Consider the following 22342-nt stretch of genomic DNA (forward strand, 5'->3'; position numbering starts at 1 on the left):
CTGGGTGATAATTTTATCTCCTGCAGTTTTGGAGTCAAAAGCAGTTGTCTTCTACCAATATTAAAATGACCCAATTCCCAGATCCAAAATCCTGCAAGTATCTGTAATTACCTTATTTTTAAAAATTTGACTGGTGCAATGTAATTATACATCATAGCGAGATTCAAAGTGATACATTCATCTATGCACACATCATCTCTTGGTGCAGTTCCCTCCACATCCCACCCTGATATCCTGCTCTCTGCTCATGCTAGTGAGATTGCTTCATATATAGACAAAGTTATTTGGTCTGTTTCCTTCCTCAAGCCTCCTTTCCCCCTTCCCTCCTCTCTCCTCTATTCCCAAACCCCTTCCACGATTCTACAGGCCTCTCTCCACATTTTAACGAAATGCCTTTTCTTTCCTGTTTTCATGCTAGCTTTCACATAGGAGAGAAAACACATAACTGTTGACTTTCTAAGACCAGTTGATCTCACTTAGTTATCTACTTCCATCCGTTTTGCTGCAGATGCCATGATTTTGTTCTTTATGGCTGAGTAAAACACCAATGTAAGTATGTATGTATGTATGTATATATGTATGTATGTGTATAGTATTCATTTATCTGTTAGTAGTTGCCTTATTTTTATTTATTTTTGTGTGTGCGGTACTGGTGGGTGGAACCAAGGGGCTTTCTACCTCCGGGCTATATTCCCAGACCTATTTTATATTTTATTTGGAAACAGGGTCTCACTAAGTTGCTGAGAGCCTCACTAAGTAGCCGAGACTGGCTTTGAACCTATACGATCCTCCTGTCTCAGCCTGCCTTATTAAAAAAAAAACAAAAAAAAAACAAACAAAAAAAACTAACCATAACAAGAGGCCAGGATGGTGGCACAGCCCTGTAATTCCAATACTGGAGAGGCTGAGACTGAGGATCACAGGGTTGAGACCAACGTCAGTGACTTACAGAGACATCTCAGCAAGGTGCCATGATTTGCAATATGCTGTTCCCTCTGCCCAGTGTCTCTCCCCACTTGCTTGGCTAAGTGCCCTAATGACTCCGCTTATTGTGCCCCTACAGCATATAATGCTGTGTTGTGATCCCCAGTTCATCCGTTCCCTCCCTATAGCTAGTTCTTCCAAAGCTGCATTTCACCCCTTGCACCATGTTTGATTGTGACTTACTACCTGTTTGGGGTTCTGGGAAAGGCTATAACGGGAGGGCAAATGGAGAGTATGAATTCGAATTTCTGCTGGGCACACAGCCACTGGGGGACACGAAAACCCGGTTATAAGACAGGCTTAGCACACAAAGACCACCGAGATGACTGAGCGCTCCACCACCTCCCATCTCTCTGGTAGCCAGGATGCAGCGGTTGCCTGGATGCAGCGCGGGCGCGGGAGGGTGGGCGGGGCCAGGCTCCGAGTTCGGGAGCAGCCGCGCAGGCGCAGATGGAGGAGACGCGCTCCGGTCCGCCCCTCCCCGCTTTCTGACCAATGGCGCGGGGAGAAAGCGGAAAGTCACTTCCGGGAAGGTGAAGCCACGCTTTCTGGGCGGCAACATGGAGGCTAGTAGCGATGCCGAAGAACGGGTGAGGTGCTGTGCGGGGGGGGTGAGCAGAGAAGTCGAGCCGAGTGGAGTCTTGAACTCCTCCCCCTCGCCTTTTTCTTTCTCCTCAGGTTTCCGGGGAGCTGGCATCCGTGGCACATGCTCTTTCTCTCCCTGCAGAATCTTACGGCAACGATGTGAGTATGGCTCCGCGCCCACCCACAAGGCTATCGTGAGAGCTCTGCAAGCCCTGACACTAAATTATAAACCCCTTCCCTCGTACGGTCTGCACACCCTCCCCACGTCCGCCCAAGCCGCATCTTCATTCGGTCCATTCTAGGTTCACAAATGAGGGCTAGTACCTGTAGGTGTGTCACTCACGTCGCTACGCAGTAGAATCCTTTGGGGACACTCATACGCATCTCAGTGGCCAGATTACAGCCTGTATCAACTAAGTCAGAATGTCTTGGGGATGGGAGCCAAGAATCAGTATTTTTTTAAAGGTCTCCGAGTGATTTTATTGTCGCACAGGCTTGAGGTGCGTTTGATATGGACCCTTAACGAAGGAGGCTAATACATGATGTGTTTTGAGAAACTAGACAAAAGGACAATAATAACGTCCAAATAAAATGGAGTGCTTATGGTCAGGCCCTAAGATCCAAAGAGCTTAGCCAAACGAGAGCCCTCCAGGGATGGATGGAGGTAGTAGAAGACTTCACCAGGGAAGGGGAGCTTGAACTGTATCTTCAAAGTGTACATGGACAAAGGATAGATTGGCACAAAGGAAAAGTTCCAGGCCCAAGGCATGGAGGTGCAAATGCCAATAGCTTTTTCTGGTGTTTGGGAAGTAGATCTGTCTGTAGGAATGGGAGGGTCCAGAGAAAGAGCTGATAAGACTTATGTGTAGCCTGGCCTGCTTCATGATACCGATTCATTTCTAGGTGTTACAGGATGGGCTATCTAATAAACACAAATGCAGATTGTGACATGCTATACTCAAAAAGTGAAAAAGTAGTTTCACCTCCCAACATCTTAGCCCTCCCAACAACTTAGTGGTATAGGTGGGTATATTATTTAACTTTTACAATGATTCTTCTCAGTCTTGAGAAGCTGATCTGTCTACTGCATTATGTAGTCTTCCACACTCTCCCTAGCTCCTGGGAAAAGATAGTAAGCTCACTATTATACTGCGTAATAGGACAATAGAATTTTGTTCAGATCTGTTAGTCCATTTTTTGTCCTTTGCCAGTAATACCAGTTTTGGAAGCCCCCTTGAGCATTAACTATATATCCACAGGTTTCCTTAAATTATTACCCAGTTAGCAAGTGCAATAATTTTTTTCCCCTCTTTTTGTAGTATTGGGGTTTGAACCCAGGGGCATTCTACCTTTGTGCTCTGTTTTTGTGTGTGGTGCTGGGGACTTAACTCAGGAACATTTTACCTCTGAGCTACATCCCCAGCCATATTTTAATGTTATTATTATTTTTTTTGGTGGTACTGGGGTTCCTGGAAGCCCTTCTACCTCCGGAATACACTCCCACGGGCTACACTCCCAGACCTATTTTTTTAACATTTTTATGTGGAAACAGAGTCTCTTAAGCCAGCAAGGCTGGCTTCGAACCAGTGCAATCCTCCTGTCTCCGCCTCCCAAGCGCGGGGATTACAAGCGTGCGCCACCACGCCTGGCCTTTTTAATGTTATTTTAAGCAGGGTCTCACTAAGTTGCCGAGGCTAGCTGTGAACCTGTGATCCTCCCATCTCAGCCTCCCAGGTGCTGGGATTATAGATTTGTGCCACTGCGCCCGGTTCCTCAGCCCTATTTTTATTTTTAAGACACGGTCTCCTGCCAGGCATGGTGGCACATGCTTGTAATCCCAGAGCTTGGGAGGCTGAGACAGGAGGATCGCATAGGTTCAAAGCCAGCCTCAGCTACTTAGTGAGGCTCTCAGCAACTTAGACCCTGTTTCCAAATAAAATATAAAAATAGGTCTGGGAGTATAGCCCGGAGGTAGCAAGCCCCTGGGTTCCACCCCCAGTACCGCCAAAAAAAAAAATCACGGTCTCACTGGAGTGATAAAAGTATCACTTTTTGCTGAGGCGGTCCTTGAATCTTCTGAGGCGGTCCTTGAATCTATTCTTCTCCAATCAGCGCCTCCCAAGTATGGAGATTATAAGTGTGCGCCACCACACCTGGCTGACATTACGAGATTTTTAACCTGGTATTCTTCATTCCTCTGCAGCCCGATATTGAGATGGCTTGGGCAATGAGAGCAATGCAGCATGCTGAAGTCTATTACAAGGTAAGTTATGTTTTTATCATTAAGCAGAATTAAATGTGTAATTGTAGTATATGTAGTTTGTGGTGTTCTCCTAATCACTGTTTGTGGGGGGGGGGTAGTAGGGATTGAACCCAGGGTGTTTTACCTCTGAGCGACACCCCCAGCCCTATTTTTTTATTCTTTATTTTGAAACAGGGTCTCACTGAGTTGCAAGGGGGTCTCCCTAAGTGTCTGAGGCTGGCTGCAAACTGCGATCCTCCTGTCTCAGCCTCCAAAGTACTGGGATTACAAACTTGTGCTACCGTGCCCGGCTTCCTAATCACTATTAGCAAGTTAAACAGTTATGTTTGGGAGATAATTTTTAATTACTATAAAGTCTTAACCTGCAGAGAAGAGAGGATAGAAGGCATTTGTTTTGACACTCAGAAATTCTGCTTCTCTACCCAGTGCCTGGCCCATACATAGCAATAATAAGCACTTAATATGTGTTTGTTGAATAAATGAACACTCTTCAGAGAGCAAAAGCCTGGCTATACTAGAGCCAACTGGTCCAATTGCCAAGTCGATGGAAGGGACTGTAATGTATTATGGCCTTCTAAAACTTTCTCACGGTTGCGGTGATGCATACTTGTGATCCCAGTACTTGGGAGGCTGAGACAAGAAGGTTCAAAGCTACCCTCAGCAATTTAGCTAGGCTCTTAGTAATCAGTGAGAGCCCTTTTCAAAGTAAAATATAAAATCAGGCTGGAGGTGTAGCTTGGAGGCAGAATGCCTTTGGGTTCAATCCCCATTACCAAAAACAAAACAAAAAAAACTTTGTAATGATTTTATGTAAGACCTGGGTTTTAATGCTTCCTCATAAAATCTCCTGTCCTGAGAACCACAAAGGTTTTCTGATGGGAATGGGGGTGGGGAGTAGAAGTATGATAAATTAGAGGTAACATTATATGTTGTTTTTTTGTTTGGCAGCTGATTACCTCAGTTGACCCACAATTCCTGAAACTCACCAAAGTGGATGACCAAATCTACTCTGAGTTCCGGGAAAATTTTAAGGAACTGAAGATAGATGTATTGGACCCAGAAGAACTCAAGTCAGAATCCGCTAAAGAGGTAAAAATTCTCTCTACTAATACTGCCTAGCCTAGCATGTAATGAATAATTTTTGATTGTGAGAACTTTTTATACATTTAAACTCATTTAAAACTTGTTTTAAGGAAAAATGTGTAAAGAATCAGGGCTTTTTTGTAGTTATAATCAACTAAGTGGATTATGAAATTAAATATTTTTTTTGTTTTCTGGATTTTTCATGTTTATTTAGAGTATTTTTTTCCTCCTTTTTAACTTGGACATTTCAGATCCCCACTGACCAGTCCTTCCAGGGCAGGAGGAGTAAAGTAGGTAGTTTCATCAGAAAACTGAAAAAGTTGCAAGTACGTACAGAGAGGTGTTTTGAGTCTCTGTATTCAAGTGCACATAATCCTAGGCCAAGGATAGCTGGAAAACTTGTTTCTCACTGCTTACGTTATTGTCTTGTACCATTATAGTGCACTTAGTACTAGAGTTAGGAAAATTCTCCTTCAGAGTGGGCTCTTGGTGAATGAAGAATCTAAACTTTTAACTCCTAGTAGGCTGTTGGTGATTTTTGGAAAATTACCTCTACTGAAGGTACTTCTTTTAAACTTTTGAAACTCTATGACTTTAGGACAAATTCCTGCCTTCTTTGTCTTATTTCTGCTGTACTGAGGATGTATAAGGTTTTTGCCCGAGTTGGCCAATCACTTCAAAACAAAACAGATAATCTATTGAAGAAATCACATTTTAGCCAGGTATGGTGGTGGTATACTCCTGTAATCCTGTATTTAAGAGGCTGAGATAAAAGGGTTGCAGGTTCAAGGCCAGCCCCAGCAATATAGCAACGCCCTCAACAACTTAATGAGACTGTTTTAAATAAAAAAAGGAAAGAAAAGGGCTGGGGGTGTAGCTCAGAAGCAGAACACCCTTGTTTTCAATGCCCAGTACCAGAAAAAAAGTGAAAACCATACATTTTAATTATTTATGGTTAAAATATTGTTCATGTAGGTAAATACCAGTCTAAAAATACAACAGATAACACCGAAACTGGTTAATTATTGAATTCTGCTGGTCTCACTAAGTTTCCGGGGCTGGCCAGGAACCTGCAATTCTAATTCTGTCTCGGCCTCCCAGGTACTGGGATTGCAAGCATGTGCCACCATGCCCAGCCTGGCAATTTTCTTTACTGGGGCCTTAGATTTGTCAGAAGGCATCATGGGTTTTTGTTGTTGTTTTTGCCTTTGCAGAAGTGGAGGCCGTTTTGCCTGAAGTTTGATGGGATCGTAGAAGATTTCAACTATGGTACTTTGCTGAGAGTGGATTGTTCTAAGGGATACACTGAGGAAAACACCATCTTTGGTGAGTTTCTTGCTCCTGCAACTGTTTCTGAGGATGTATAAGGTTTTTGCCCGAGTTGGCCAATCACTTCAAAACAAAACAGATAATCTATTGAAGAAATAGATTGAAGAAAAGAAACGAGGAGCAGCCTGGTTTTCCTGAATCAGTGACATGTATATTTAGGTTGCAGATCATCTAATTTGTGAATATCTTTAGAGATCATGTTGCTGTTTCTTAAGTCACTGTAACATGGTTGTTTTTGTTCTCATTAATATAAGATTAGAATTTGAGATTGCTGGAGTGCATGACTATACCTGGATGGTGTGCATATTCGTTCAGATTTACCTGGAGGTCTGGAAATTACCTGAGTTGGAGACCATAATCAGTTCTGTTCACCTTCTAGCCCCCAGGATCCAATTTTTTGCCATCGAAATTGCTCGAAACCGGGAGGGCTACAACAAGGCAATTTACCTCAGTGTTCAGGAAAAAAAAGGAGCGCAAGGAGCCGGCAACAGAGGAGAAGCAGCCAAGGAAGGAGCTGCTGGTGGAGACAAAAAAGAGGGAGGCGGCAACAGAGATGAAGAAAAGGAGAAAACTGACAGCGAAGGAGACAGTGAGAAGGGAGCCACCCAGAAAGCCAACAGAGGTGATGAAGCATCTCTGTGAGGTAGACAGGGAACAGCTCTAGAGGCTGCCTCCACTGAGCCTACATGTACCCTAGTGCTACTTGCACAGACCCCCTTGGTTAAATGTATGTCCTTGTGCAATTGAAAGACCCACAGAAGGACACTTCCCAATAACTGGGAGCTGCTCTGGTTGTCCCCTTGTAAGGATTGGTTGAAAGACTGTTAAGTGAGGTCTTCGTTAGCTCTTTCTTCGTGTACTATCTCTTGGCTTTCTCTGCTGGTCAAGTAAGACATTTTATAAATAAATTGCTTTTGGTTCGTAACGTTTATCGCTGTCGGTGAGTGACTTTTTTTAAAATAAATTTTTATTGGTGCATTGTAGTCATACATCTCAATGGGATTAAAAAAAAAAACTTGCAGAGATATACATGTACACATCACCCAATCAGCCCCTACCCAATCCGTAACCCCTTCCCTCCCCCTCCCTCCTTCCCGTGCTTGGCTTCCTGATTGACTTTGATATGTTTAAGTACATCATGTGCTTTAAAGAGTTTCCCTCTTCCCCCTCCATCACCTCAGATAGGTCACCTTCATTGCTCCTCTCTAGGATCCCTTCTTCATCTAGAGTTCCTCCTGTTACCCAATTCTCCCTAGTTTTTGCACATTAGGGAAAGCATCTGATAAAACGTGCTTAAGCCAGGTGTGGTGGTATACACTTGTAATCTCCGCTCTTAGGAGGCAGAGACAGGAGGTGATCATGCAGGTTCTAAGCCAGCTGTGCTGGCTTAAGAGACCCTGTTTCCAAATAAAAAACAAAATCGATCTGGGAGTGTAGTGTGAAGGTAGAAGGGTTCCATCCCCAGTACCACCAAAAACCAACAAAAAAACGTACTTAATATTATTTAACCCTTCAAGAAATTGTCAGACAGATAATCTCATCACTGTGCATCATATAAAACAATTTCTGCCTATTTTAAGTCTTAGTGCTTTCTGCAATGAAGTTCTCTCAACTTCTTAAGTTGTACCAGGCTGTTTTCTGTGGTACACACTTAATAATCCTAGTATTTGGGAGGCTGAGACAGAGGATCACATATTCAAGGCTAGCAGCATACAGTAACTTAGCAAGCAAGACCCTGTTTCAAATTAAAAAGTAAAACAGGTCTAGGGGATGGGGCTTGGAGGTAGATTCAATCCCCAGTTTAAAGAAAAAAAAAATTTCATTATGAGTACCTTTTTGAAGGGGTAGGAGAATGTTAGCCGGGCATGGTGGTGCACGCTTGTAATTCCAGCATTTGGGAGGCCGAGACAGAAGGATCCTGGTTCGGGGCCATCCTCAGCTACTACTTAGTGAGGTGCTTTGCAACTCAGTGAGACCCTGTTTCAAAATAAAGAATAAGGGCATGGTGGCGCACACTTGTAATCCAAGCACTTGGGAGGCTGAGACAGGAGGATCACGCAGGTTCGAAGCCAGCCTCAGCTACTTAGTGAGGCTCTCAGCAACTTAGTGAGACCCTGTTTCCAAATAAAATATATAAAAGGTCTGGGAGTGTAGCCCGGAGGTAGACGGCCCCTGAGTTCCATCCCCAGTACCACAAAAAAAAAAAAAAATTAAACAAAATAAAGAATAAAAAATGGGGCTGGGGATATAGCTTGGAGGTAGAATGCCCCTTAGATTCCATACCCAGTAATGCAAAATAAAAGTAAATAAATAAATAAATAAATAAATAAATAAATAAATAAATAAATAAATGGAGCTGGCGTGGTAGCGCACACTTGTAATCCCAGCATCTGGAAGGCTGAGCCAGGAGGATTGTGGTTCGTGGACAGCCTCAGCTGCTTAGTGAGGCTCTTTGCAATTTAGTGAGACCCTGTTTCAAAACGAAAGAATAAAAAAATAGGGCTGGGGGTGTAGCTCAGAGGTAGAATGTACCTGGGTTCCATCCCCAGTACTGGGAAAAAAAAAAAAAAAAGAGGCTGGGCATTTAGGACAGTCCTGAAATCCATGTCCATAGAAACAATATGGACACCAAGGACCATTGCAACAGCTAGTCTGGAGTTGAGTTGCAGGGGCTGGCCTGGTACTGGGGTGAGCCTGAAATCTGGGGTCATAGCTGGCCTGGCCCTGGCTGATCTATACCCTGGAGCTATGGGATCTGGTTTGGCACTGGCACAGGCCTGGAGGCTGGGGCTGGTCTGCAACCTGGGGTGTGGCTGGAGTGTGAGTGCAGGACCTGGCCTGAGGGCTAGGTCCATGAGTGCAGGCCCAAGTTTGGGGCTTCAGGGGCTTGCCTGGCTTTTGATTTCACTGTTATAGGTCTGCTGCTGGGATACACAGCCAAGTTGGGGAACTCAGTCCACTTTCCTCATACAAAGGGTATCTCTACCCTGTGCTGCCTGGGGACTGGGGAGGGATGACACACAGATAATGTAAAACTATCCCTACCCTTGTCAATGTGTCTTTTTAAAGATTGTGTGCTGGAAGCCAGATGTGGTGGCGCACGGTTGTAATCCCAGTTCTTGGGAGGCTGAGACAGGATGATCGCGGTTCACGGACAGCCTCAGCTACTTAGTGAGACCCTCTGCAACTCAGTGAGAACCTGTTTCAAAATAAAAAATAAAGCCGGGCGTGGTGACGTGCGCTTGTAATCCCATATTGGGGAGGCTGAGACAGGAGGATCGTGGTTCACGGAAAGCCGGAGCTACTTAGGCCCTCCGCAACTTAGTGAGACCCTGTTTCAAAATAAAGAATAAAAAAAATTAGGGCAGGGGGTATAGCTTGGCAGTTGAATGCCCCTGGGTTTCGTCTCCAGACCCACAAAAAAAAGAATAAAAAATAGGTCTGGGGGTATAGCTCTTCCATCCCCTGTACCGCAAGAAATAAATAAATAAATAAATAAATAAATAAATAAATAAATATTGTGTGCTATAGCCAGGTCCTGTAAACTCTCATCTGGCTTCCTGAGCTCTTTTCAAATTATTATTTTTTGTGCATGAACAGTTATTCAAGTTGAAACTTCTGGGAGGGGACAAGCACTTGCTGATGTCACTCCCAGAATATAGTCACTGAAGCTGTGTTTTCTGCTTTTGCTTTATAGAGAAAAGATATATAGCAACATCATCTGGGTGCGGTGGCATATGCCCATATTCAAAGTACTTGGAATGCTCATACAAGAGGATTACAGGGTTGAGACCAGGCACAACAACTTAGTGAGATCATGTTTCAAAAAAAAACACAAAATGGGGCTGGGGTACCTCAGAGATTGAATGCTGCGGGTTGAACCCCATTACCACAAATAAAGATACATAGCACCATAAGTAGGAATGCAGTTCTCTTCTATTGCGGTCCTAGTAATGTTTGGATTACAGATAAATCTCCAAACCTAAGTGAGCCAAAAGTTCGTGGGCTAGAGTCTAAAAAGAAAAGTCTAAGCCGGGCGTGGTGGCGCACACTTATAATCCCAGTACTTGAGAGGCTGAGACAGGAGGATCCGGGTTCGTGGCCAGCTTCAGCTACTTAGTGAGCCCTTTGCAGCTCAGCGAGACCCTGTTTCAAAGTAAAGAATAAAAAATAGGACTGGAGCATAGCTCGGAGGTAGAATGCCCCTGGGTTCCAACCCCAGTACTGAAAAAAAAAAAAAAGTCTAGAAATGAATGGCATGCCTTTAGATCTCAATTAGCTTGCAACCCATCATCCATTCATGACTTTATTTGGAGCATAGTAACTTTTGATGTGAGAGGCTTCAACTTTAAATTGGGAAGACACATTCAGCTAGCAAAAGATGGTGCCAAAAGTGTGGTATTTCATTGCCACAATTCATACTTCTCTGCAGTTTATCCTTTTCCTTTTCCAGGGCCCTCCTAGGGCCTTCTACACGTTGCCCTTTTTTCCTTCCTTTTTTTCTTTTTCTGTTTTTTTTTTGTCTGGACGATAACATTCCTTCGTTTTTTGTGGTACTGGGGTTCCTGGAAGCCCTTCTACCTCCGGGCTACACTCCCAGACCTATTTTTATTTTTGGAAACAGGGTATTTTAAGCCAGTGCGGCTGGCTTCGAACCTGTGTGATTCTCCTGTCTCCGCCTCCCAAGCGCAGGGATTACAAGCGTGCACAACCAAGCCCGGCTAACATTTCTTCTTGTGGCCTCATTTGTCATCTAGCCAATGGGTCAATACACTTTTTTTTTTTTGGTGAAAGGATAGATGATGGGGATTGAGCTTGTATTGGTTGCTAATAAGGGCAGTATGAATTGCTCATAAGAACAAGTTTGCATACTTAGGCAGAGCAATAAAATCCTTCTCTCTGTCTCTAAGCTGTCAGCCAAGAGCTGCAGCCAAGGTTGACCTTTGTCAGCTAAAAGTTGGCTTGTTAGCCCAGATGAAAACTGAATTTTAAAACACAGACACCTACACTTAAGAAAGAATTAGACTCTCACAACAGTTTAGACTAAAGTTAAATGATTAAAAGCAAGCTACAGTAACCCAGTATTAATTACTAATAACACAAAATAGTTTTAGCCCCTAAAACCTCCATACTTTAAAAGACGATATTGCTGTGTCTTTCTTTTCTTTATTATAAAACCAGCTTTCAACATAGTAACTTCCAGCAGACAGAGATAGGGAGAAGCTGAGAACTCACCAAGGACACATGGCGACAGTACGTGCCGTAGGAATAAAACAAAACAAAGAACAAAGCGGGCTTCCACCACGCAGCCCCCTGACCTTGCTAACCAAGTAACACTTTTTAATCAGAGATGGCCGGCCTCTCTTCCTGTGAGGACGAACAAAGAAGGCTACAGAAAAGGCTCACACAGCAGATAGCCCGCGGGCCGCACCTGCTTTGGGTGGGAAAAGAGGACAATTGGCTAAGCAGGATGGGAGAAGGGAGATAATGAATTGTTATAAAATATATCATGTGTTCAAAGACCTCACTGTCTTACTTTCAAGGCACAGTGTGTTGCCTCTGCTCTCGTGCTTTAATTGCTCTGTTTCCCCCTTTCTACCTGTAATAAGAAAACTTTGCTTAAGCTGGGCATGGTGGCACATGCTTGTAATCCCAGCATTGGGAGGCTGAGACAGGAGGATCGTGGTTTGTGGCTAGCCTCAGCTACTTAGTGAGGCCCTTTGCAACTCAGAGAGTCCCTGTTTCAAAATAAAGAATAAAAAATAGAGCTGTGGGTGTACCTCAGAGGTACAGTGTCCCTGGGTTCCATCCCCAGTACTAACTTTGCTTAAGCTTGCAGCAGTGCAGTTCTGGCTTTTTTTTTTTTTAACCAGCTAAGAACAAGAACCCACGGTGACATCCCAACTGCTACAAAAGATAGCAGACATATTATATTACCATTTGTGGGCAATGGGGTCTCTGTTGCAACTATTCAAATCTGCCTAAAGTTGAAGCGTATCACAGCAGAATCAGTACAAAAACATTTATAGATGACTTACAAATTAATGGAGTGAGCTGGGCATGGTGGTGCATGTAATCCTGGTACTTGGGAGTCTGCGACAAAAGGTACTCAAGTTTAAGGTGGGTGTTTACAATTTAGAAAGCTTCTATTTCAAAATTAAAAAATAATAATATATGGCTGGGGTATAGCTGGGAGGTAGAACCTCCTGGGTTCATTCCCCAGTATAAAACACACACACACACACACACACACACACACACACACGGAATGAATATGGCTATATCTAAATAAAATTTTGTTTCCCAAAATAGGCAGTGAACCATTCATTTGGGCCTGGAATACAGAGTTTATGAACTTGCTGCCAATGACTCCCAAGTATATATCTGCCTTCTGACCTTAAAGATAGTCTCCAAACTCTGAAAAAAAGTATAAGTAAAACAAATTTCATTCAGAAACTTTAGGAAACACAAAAGATATTCTGTATAATATATATATATATATTTTATTTTTTATTTTTTTGGTGGTACTGGGGTTCCTGGAAGCCCTTCTACCTCCGGGCTGCACTCCCAGACCTATTTTTACATTTTTCATTTTGGAAACAGGGTCTCCTGAGCCAGCGCGGGCGGCTGGCTTCGAACCTGCGCGATCCTCCTGTCTCTGCCTCCCAAGCGCGGGGATTACAAGCGTGCGCCACCACGCCCGGCCTATAATTTTATTTAAACACATTTAGCAAAGTAATATTTTCCCAATTGCTGTTTTTGTTGTTCATTATCTTATGCAAAGAAAGCTTGCCTAAATTCCAAATTTTCTGTGCATACAGCAGACTGACATTGTAAATATTTTTTTACTCCTTACAAATACAAAAAATGCTTTACAACTGGTCTTTCAAGGAGATTCACAATTGTTGTGATCATGGATAGGTTTGATCATGGCTCTACTTTCCCATGAAATTTTTTTTTTTTTGCGGGTCTGGGGATAAAACCCAGGGGAATTTGACCTCCGAGCTACACCCCCTGCCCTATTTTTTATTCTTTATTTTGAAACCGGGTTTCACTAAATTGCAGAGGGCCTCACTAAGTAGTTGAGGCTGTCCGCGAACCGCGATCCTCCAGGTCTCAGCCTCCCGAATGCTGGGATTACAAGCGTGCGCCACCATGCCCGGCGTCCCATGAAATGTTTTAAAAAAATACTTTGCTGTACTAGAGAATGAACCCTTCAAGCTATAGCCCTAGCCCCCCCCATTTTTGTGATAATGGGGGTGGAACCCAGGAGCTTTTCTACTCCAGGCTATACTCCCAGACCTATTTTATATTTTATTTGGAAACAGGGTCTCACTAAGTTGCTGAGAGCCTCACTAAGTAGCCGAGGCTGGCTTCAAACCTGTGCGATGCTCCTATCTAAACCTCCCAAGAGCGGGAATTACAAGCGTGTGCCACCATGCCTGGATTAGCCCTAGCCCTTTTGTTTTTATTTAATTTTGAACAGGGTCTTGCTAAGTTGCTTGAGGCTGGCCTCAAACCTGCTACCCTCCTGTTTCAGCCTTCCAAGTACTGGAATGGTGTGTGCCAACATGCTCAGATATCTATTTATTTTGCTTTCTTAATCTTTTTCCTTTTCCACATTTTAGCACAATTTAACTTTATCCCTTAAATTTTTTTTTGGAACTGGGGATTAAACCCAGGGGTATCTCTGAGCTATACACCAAATCCCGTTTTTTATTTCCTTCCTTCCTTCCTTCCTTCCTTCCTTCCTTCCTTCCTTCCTTCCTTCCTTCCTTCTTTTTTGCAGTACTGGGGATGGAACCCAGGGAAATTCTACCTCTGAGCGACACCCCCAGCCCTGTTTTTTATTTTTATTTTGAAAAGAGGGTCTCACTGAGTTGCAAAGGGCCTCACTAAGTAGTAGCTGAGGCTGGTTGCGAACCACGATCCTCCTGTCTCAACCTTCTAAATGCTGGGATTACAAGTGTGTGCCACCACTCCCAGCTTATTCTTTATTTTGAAACAGGGTCTCACTAAATTTTAGAGGACCTCACTAAGCAGCTGAGGCTGGCTACAAACCTGCAATCCTCCTGTCTCAGCCTCTCAAATACTGGGATAACAAGTGTGCGCCATCATGCCTGGCGAACTTGATTCCTTCTTTTTTTTTTTTTTTTTTTTTGGTGGTACTGGGGTTCCTGGAAGCCCTTCTATCTCCGGACTACACTCCCAGACCTATTTTTACATTTTTATTTGGAAACAGGGTCTTCTAAGCCAGTGGGCGCGGCTGGCTTTGAACCTGCGCGATCCTCCTGTCTCCGCCTCCCAAGCGCGGGGATGACAAGCGTGCGCCACCACGCCCGGCTTAATTTGATTCCTTCTAAATCCCAAGTTTTTGGCCGGGTTTGGTGGCACACGCTTGTAATCCCAGCATTTGGGAGGCTGAGACTAGAGGATCGTGGTTTGCGGACAGCCTCAGCTACTTAGTGAGGTTCTCCACAACTTAGTGAGACCCTGTTTCAAAATAAAGAATAAAAAAATAGGGCAGGAGTATAGCTCGGAGGTCGAATGCCCCTGGTTCCATCCCCAAACCTGCAAAAAAGAAAAAAAATCCCAAGTTTTTGTTGAAATTGGTGTTCAGATCCAGGTCATTATTAGTCTTTACATGTGCATATGTATAATCTTATAATTATATGAGTTAAACCATTAAATTTTAGTTGGTACATTTCTTACGCCTTTGCCACCTTTTAAAACTACACATCTGGGGTGGGCATGGTGGCACATGCTTGTATTGTCAGCATTCTGGAGGCTGAGCCAGGAGGATTAGGTTCGTGGCCAGCCTCAGCTACTTAGTGAGGCCCTCTGCAACTCAGGGAGACCCTGTTTCAAAATAAAGAATAAATGCCGGGCGTGGTGGCTCATGCTTGTAATCCCCACGCTTGGGAGACCGAGACAGGAGGATCGTGCAGGTTCGAAGCCAGCCTCAGCTACTTAGTGAGGCTCCCAGCAACTTAGTGAGACCCTGTTTCCAAATAAAATATAAAATAAGTGTGGGAGTGTAGCCTGGAGGTAGAAAAGCCCCTGGGTTCCACCCCCAGTACCACCAGAAAAATAAATAAACGGATCACAAAAGTATAGAAAATACACACAATGGAATTCTACTGAGCAATACAGAACAAAATTATGTCATTTACAGGAAAATGGAAAGACCCTTATGTTAAGTGATTTTAGCCAGTCACAGTGAAGGTCATATGTTTTCTCCAACATGTGCAAGCTAGGGAATAATTGGGATACCATAGGGACTCCGGATAATGGAGGAGAAACCTCAGGGGAGCCAGACAGGAAGTCTAAGGGAAGGGCCGGGGAAGACTGAGGTTCATTAATGGAAGTACTATTAATGGAAATACTACCATTGACTGTGTGTACATAAATGAGTATACCAACATGAATCTCTGTACTCTGTATTGGGAAGAGGAGAAATGGGGAGGAGGGGGGCACCAAGTGCTGTGTGCATGTATATCATTGTCAACATGATTTACATTATGATGTGACCAATAAAAGCACCAATAAAAGCACACTATAAAAATAAAACGTAGAAGTAATACGTACCAGTCAATAGAAAGAAATCCCCAAATCCCACTTCTGGATATATATTCAAAGGAAATATATTTCTTTTTATTTCTGTCAAGTCTGCATTTCCATGTTTATTGCAATGTTTTTCACAATCGCCTGCAACTGAATTATCTATTGCTTCTTGTTTATGTTTAATATTACTATGTATTGACTCATTTACCACTTCCCAGATACTGCAAAGAGCTTAGTACATTTTCTGTTTATATTTCTTAACGCTATTGAATTTTTTATATAAATGAACCAATGATGGCTTCTTTATATTGGTCATATGTTTATATATTTGAGGCAGATTAGCTAAAAAGTTGGCTGGTACAAAATTCAAAATGTCATATAACAAATTATTTCAAATACAGCCCACAGAAACAGATTTTTAGCTAACTAGAGACCGCTTTATATGCTCTATGAAACTGCACCCAACATTTGCTAGCCCTAAGAAAGATAAATCCTGTTGATAAAAGACTCCGTGCCAATACTGTCATCATGCTTCTGAGCAACATCGCCTAGACATGTCTGACTCCCCTTTCTCCGCAGGACATCTCTTGTCCTTTTCCCTTTCTGGCTGGCTTCCTTCCTCCTCTCAGCACCCAGAGCTTCTGGAAGATCTCGTGCTATAAGACACTTGCCCCCATTAGCTAACTTCCAATTTTCCCACACCCAGCAGAAACACCTGTCAGCTTTGTCCAAATAAAGCTCATGCCCCGTTACTGCCACCTTGTGGTCATCTTTTCCATTACAACAACTCGGAAATTCCTGAAGCTCATTATAAGCAGTGAAGGAGGGGATGTGGGTAATGGTATGGGGTCCACCCAGTCAGTAGGACAATCACTTGACCAAATGATCCTAGAAGGACATCAGTGTTTGGGACTTAAAATCTGTCTCTGCATCAGTTTAATAGCTCTTTGCTGTATTGTACTCTTTCTCTCTCCCTCTAGTCATCTTTTGAAAAATGCCTGTTTAGGTCTACTGTCGATTTGTGTGTGTGTGTGTGTGTGTGTGTGTGTGTGTGTGTGTGTGTGTGTGTCTGTGTGTGTGTATGTGTGTGTGATTGAATACAGGAGCATTCTACCTCCGAGCTACAGCCCAGCCCGACTTTTTATTCTTTTCTTTTTTTTTCCTCCTCCTCCTCCTCCTCCTCCTCCTCCTCCTCCTCCTCCTCCTCCTCCTCCTCCTCCTCCTCCTCCTCCTTCTTCTTCTTCTTCTTCTTCTTCTTCTTCTTCTGCAAGCTTGGGGATAAAACCCAGGGGCATTTGATCTCTAACTACACCCCTGCCTTATTTTTTATTCTTTATTTTGAAACAGAGTCTCACTAAGTAGCTGAGGCTGTTCACGAACCACGATCCTCCAGTCTCAGGCTCCCGAATGTCGGGATTACAATCCTGTATCACTACACCTGGCTTAGTCTGTATTTTTTTCTTTTGAGGGTCTGGGGGGTGGAACCCAGGGGCATTCGACCCCCGAGCTACACCTCCTGCCCTATTTTTTATTCTTTATTTTGAAACCGGGTCTCACTGAGTTGCAGAGGGCCTCACTAAGTAGCTGAGGCTGTCCACGAACCATGATCCTCCTGTCTCAGCCTCTCACACACTGGAATTACAAATATGTGCCACCACATCAGGCTCTACTGTCCATTTTTAAAATTGAGTTGTTTGTTTTCTTTCTATTGAGTTGTTTGGGTTCTTTATATATTTTGAGTATTAACTATTGCCAGATATATGATTTCCAATTGTTTTTTTCCATCCTGTGATTTTCTTTGCTAGAAGAAGCTTTCTACTTTGATGCAGTCTCTTTTACCTGTGGTTTTTTTTTTGTTTTGTTTTGTTTTTGTTTTTGTAGCACTGGAGATGGAACCCAGGGGCATTGGACCTCCAAGCTACACTCTCAGCCCTATTTTTTTAGTCTTTTTAGTTTTTTTGAAAAAAGAGTCTCACTGAATTGCAAAGGGGCTTGCTAAGTAGCTGAGGCTGTCAGCCAACTGCGATCCTCCGGTCTCAGCCTCCTGAATGCTGGGATTACAAATGTGCATCACCACTCCCGGCTTCCTTTTTCGGTTTTTGTTGCCTGTGTTTTTCAGGTCATATGGAAAAAAATCCACTGGGCATGGTTGGGCACACTTGGAATCCCAGTGCTTGGGAGGCTGAGACAGGAGGGTCTCAGGTTCCGGCCAGCCTCAGCTACTTAGTGAATCTCTGCAAATTAATATGACCCTGTTTAAAAAAATTGGACTAGGGGTGTAGTTCATAGGTAGAATGTTCAACCCCCAATGACACACACACACACACACACACACACACACACACACACACAGCCAGGCATGGTCATCCATGCCTGTAATTTCAGTTTGAGGGAAGCTGAGATAGGAGATTTGCAGGTTGAAGGCCAGCCTCAGCAATTTAGAGACATCCTCAGCAATTTAGTGAGAACCTGTTTCAAAATTTAAAAAATGTAGAGCCCTGGCATGTAGCTTGGAGGTAGAAGGCCCCTAGGTTCGATCTCCAGTGTACACACACACACACACAAACACACACACATTCATTGTACGGACTAATGTCATGGAGATTTCCCCGTTTTCTAGCTCAAGGTCTTGTATTTACGTGTTTAGTTTGATTGGATCTTTGCCTATGGTTGAGATAGGATTCATTTTAGTTTCTCTGCATATAGGTGCACAGTTTTCCCAACACCATTTATTGAGAGACTTTTCTTTCCCCATTATGTATTATTGAACCCTTGTGAAAAAATTAGCATAAATAGCCTGGCGTGGTGGCCCAGGCTTGTAATCCCAGCATTCAGGAGGCTGAGACTGGAGGATTGTGGTTCTTGGACAGCCTCAGCTACTTAGTGAGGCCCTCTGCAACTCAGTGAGACCCGGTTTCCAAATAAAGAATGAAAAATAGGGCTGGGGGTGTAGCTCAGAGGTCGAACGGCCCTGAGTTCCATCCCCAGACCAGCAAAAAAAAAAAAAAAAAAAAAAAAAATAGCATAAATGCACAGATTTATTTTCGGCATTTCTGTCCCGTCCCTCGGTCGGTGCTGTTCTAATGCCATACCATGATATTTTGACCACGATCACTTTATACCTGAAAGCAGGGAGTGTGATGCCTCCAGCTTTGCTCTTTTTGCAAAATATTACTTTGGCTGTTTGGGATGCCAGATGAATTTAATTGTCTTGACTATTTCTGTGAAAATGACACTGGAATTTTGATAGGGATTGCATCAAATCTGTATATTGCTTTGGGTAGGATATGCTTTTTTTGTGTTACTGGGGAGGGAACCCAGGGACATTCCACCTCTGAGCTACACCCCCTGCCCTATTTTTTATTCTTTACTTTGAAACAAGGTCTCGCTGAGTTGTAGAGGGCCTCACTAAGTAGCTGAGGCTGGCTGAGAACTGAGAACCTCCTGTCTCAGCCTCCCGAATGTTGGGATTACAAGCATGAGCCACCACGCTCAGCTAGAATATATATACAGTTAAACAAAATTAATTCTTCTAGTCAATGAATATGGATATCTTTCCATTTATTCATATCTTCTTCAATTTTTTTCTTAGTGTTTTATAGTTTTTAATATACAGATATTTTACCTCCTTGTTTAAATTTACAACTAAGGGCTGTGTGTGGTGGCACAGGCTTGTAATCCTAGTACTTGGGAGGCTGAGATGAGAGGATTGCAGGTTTGAGGCCAGCCTTAGCTACTTAGGCCCTCTGCAACTTACTGAGATTCTGTTTCAAAATAAAAAATAAAATAGAGCCGGGCGTGGTGGCGCACGCTTGTAATCCCAGCACTTGGGAGGCTGAGACAGGAGGATCGCGCAGATTCAAAGCCAGCCTCAGCTACTGAGTGAGGCTCTCAGCAACTTAGTGAGACCCTGTTTCCAAATAAAGTATAAAATAGGTCTGGGAGGATAGCCCGGAGGTAGACAAAGCCCCTGGGTTCCACCCCAGTACCAAAAAAAAAAAAAAAAAAAAAGAATAAATAGGACTGGGGATATAGCTCAGAGGTAGAATGCCCCTGGGTTCAATCCCCAATACCACAAAATAATTAACTAATTAATTTACACCTAATATTTTTGTTGTTATTGCTATTATAAATGGGATTGTCTTCTTTTCTTGGTGTGGTTTGAACTCAGGGGCATTCTACCTCCAAGTTACATTCTCAGCCCTGTTTTATTTTTTTATTTTGAAACAGGGTCTCTAAGTTGCTGATGTTCTCACTAATTTGCTGAGGCTGGCCTCGAACCTGCTATTCTCATGTCTCAGCCTCCCAAGTACTAGGATTATGGGCATGCACCACCATGTCCAGCTATTACTGTTTTTTTTTTTTTTTTGTGTGTGTGTGTGTGTATGTGTGGTACTGGGGGTGGAACCAGGGGCCTTCTACTTCCGGGCTATACTCCCAGACCTATTTTTTACTTTATTTGGAAACAGGGTCTCACTAAGTTGCTGAGAGCCTCACTAAGTAGCCGAGGCTGGCCTCAAACCTGTGCGATCCTCCCGTCTCAGCCTCCCAAGCGCGGGGATTACAAGCATGCGCTACCATGCCTGGCTACAAATTTTAGTTTTATTTTCTACCTATATCTTATTGTAATTCTTTGCTCTTCATTAGAAGGACTATTGTATGCTGGGTGTGGTGGCACATACTTGTAATCCCAGCATTTGGGAGGCTGAGACAAGATGGCAGTTCACAGACAGCCTCAGCTACTTAGTGAGGCTCTTTGCAACTCAATGAGCCTCTGTTTCAAAATAAAAAATACAAAATAGGGCTGGGGTAGAGCTCAGAGGTAGAATCTCCTTGGGATCCATCCCCAGTATTGCAAAAAAATAAATAAATAAATAGAAGGATTATTGTGAATTCTTTCTTTTATTGGTGGTGGTGGTATTGAGGATTGAATCCAGGGGCATTCTACCTCTGAGCTTTACCCTCAGCCCTGTTTTATTATTTATTTATTTGTTTATTTATTTATTTATTTACTTATTGCGGTACCAGGGATGAAACCCAGGGGCGATGCACCTCCGAGCTACAACTCCAGCCCTATTTTTTAAAAAAAATTCTTTTTTATTTTTTGGTGGTACTGGAGGTGGAACCCAGAGGCTTTCTACCTCCGGGCTATACTCCCAGACCCATTTTGTACTTTATTTGGAAACAGGGTCTCACTAAGTTGCTGAGGCTGGCTTCGAACCTGCATGATCCTCCTGTCTCAGCCTCCCAAGCACAGGAAATACAAGCATGCGCCACCACGCCCGGCTTTATTTTTTTTGAAACAGGGTTTTACTGAGTTGCGAAAGGCCCCACTAAGTAGTTGAGGCTGTCCCCGAATCGCGATCCTGTGGTCTCTGCTTCCCGAATACTGGGATTACAAGCGTATGCCACCACATCTGGCTTATTTTTTAAATTTTGAAACAGGGTCTTGTTAAGTTGTTGAGGCTGGTCCCCAACCTGCAATCTTCGTGTCTCAGCCTCTCAAGTACTGGGATGCCACTCGTTTATTGTGAATTCTTTATCTGTTATTTCATAGATCTTAACTGCTTCAGGGGCTTATTATTGGAGGTTCATTAGTTACTTCGGGTGTATGATATTTCTCTGATTTCTCATAGTCTTTATGTGTCAGTGGCTGTACACTGAGGAAATAGTCATGTCTTGGCCTTTGCAGGTATTCTTTGGCAGTGACAGGCTTACACTATATCCAGGCTGGGATTCTGGATGAGTCGGCTCATAGTGCTCAGACAGGCAGATCTTGGTGTTGCGTTCCCCAACTGGGCTGGGGTGCTGCCTTGGCTTGGAGGTCCAAAGGAACTTAGAGCATTGCTCCACAGTCCTGTGAACCCACTGGCTGGACTCTCCAGCTAAGTTGAACTGCCATCTGGGCTCCCTAACTACCTCCGATTAGGAAGGGTTGCAGGATGTCTTCTCTGGTTGGGTGATGTTGATTTTCAGAATCTGTAGTTGGGCAGTGCCAGGTGCTGGGCTCTGAGGCAGGGAAAGATTTCTCAGAACACTGCCTGGCCACTTAGGCCAGGCAAACATGTGTGGATTGGGCTTGCTTCTCAGTATAATGCACCCTTGAGCAGAACACCGGGGCTTGGTGGTATTCCCACTTTTCTGCTGGGTTTTAGCAGGGCCAGATGCTCGCTCCATGAATAATCTGTGACCTACACTTGTTTCCTGGCCTGGGAAAAGCTTAAGGAGAGCAGTTGAAGTTGGCTGGGTTGCCACTTGGCTGTTGGGTTGTGCAGGGCCAGATGCTTCTCCCATGGATAATTACTGGCCTGCATTTGCTTCCCAGCCTGGGAAGGACTATTGTATGCTGGGCGTGGTGGCGCATGCTTGCGATCCCAGCATTTGGGAGGCTGAGACAAGAGGATGGCAGTTCATAGACAGCCTCAGCTACTTAGTGAGGCCCTTTGCAACTCAGTGAGACTCTGTTTCAAAATAAAGAATAAAAAATAGGGCTGGGGTAGGTGGGAAAGGCTTAACGAGAGGACCAGGACTCGG

At 43.7% G+C, this 22342-nt stretch overlaps 1 protein-coding gene across 1 annotated transcript; it reads left to right on the plus strand.

Moving 5' to 3' along the window:
- Positions 1 to 1544: 1544 nt before the first annotated feature.
- Positions 1545 to 21861, plus strand: PBDC1 (polysaccharide biosynthesis domain containing 1; the record flags this gene model as incomplete). Its single annotated transcript, XM_080719000.1, has 8 exons — positions 1545 to 1574; positions 1663 to 1728; positions 3773 to 3832; positions 4781 to 4921; positions 6130 to 6241; positions 6624 to 6866; positions 16515 to 16643; positions 21785 to 21861. 8 exons carry the CDS (start codon positions 1545 to 1547, stop codon positions 21859 to 21861), a joined length of 858 nt encoding a protein of 285 aa, XP_080575126.1.
- Between the last annotated feature and the right edge of the window lie 481 nt (positions 21862 to 22342).

This window comes from Muscardinus avellanarius, assembly GCF_963383645.1.
Source record: "Muscardinus avellanarius genome assembly, chromosome: X".
NCBI classification, from domain to species: Eukaryota; Metazoa; Chordata; class Mammalia; order Rodentia; family Gliridae; genus Muscardinus; species Muscardinus avellanarius.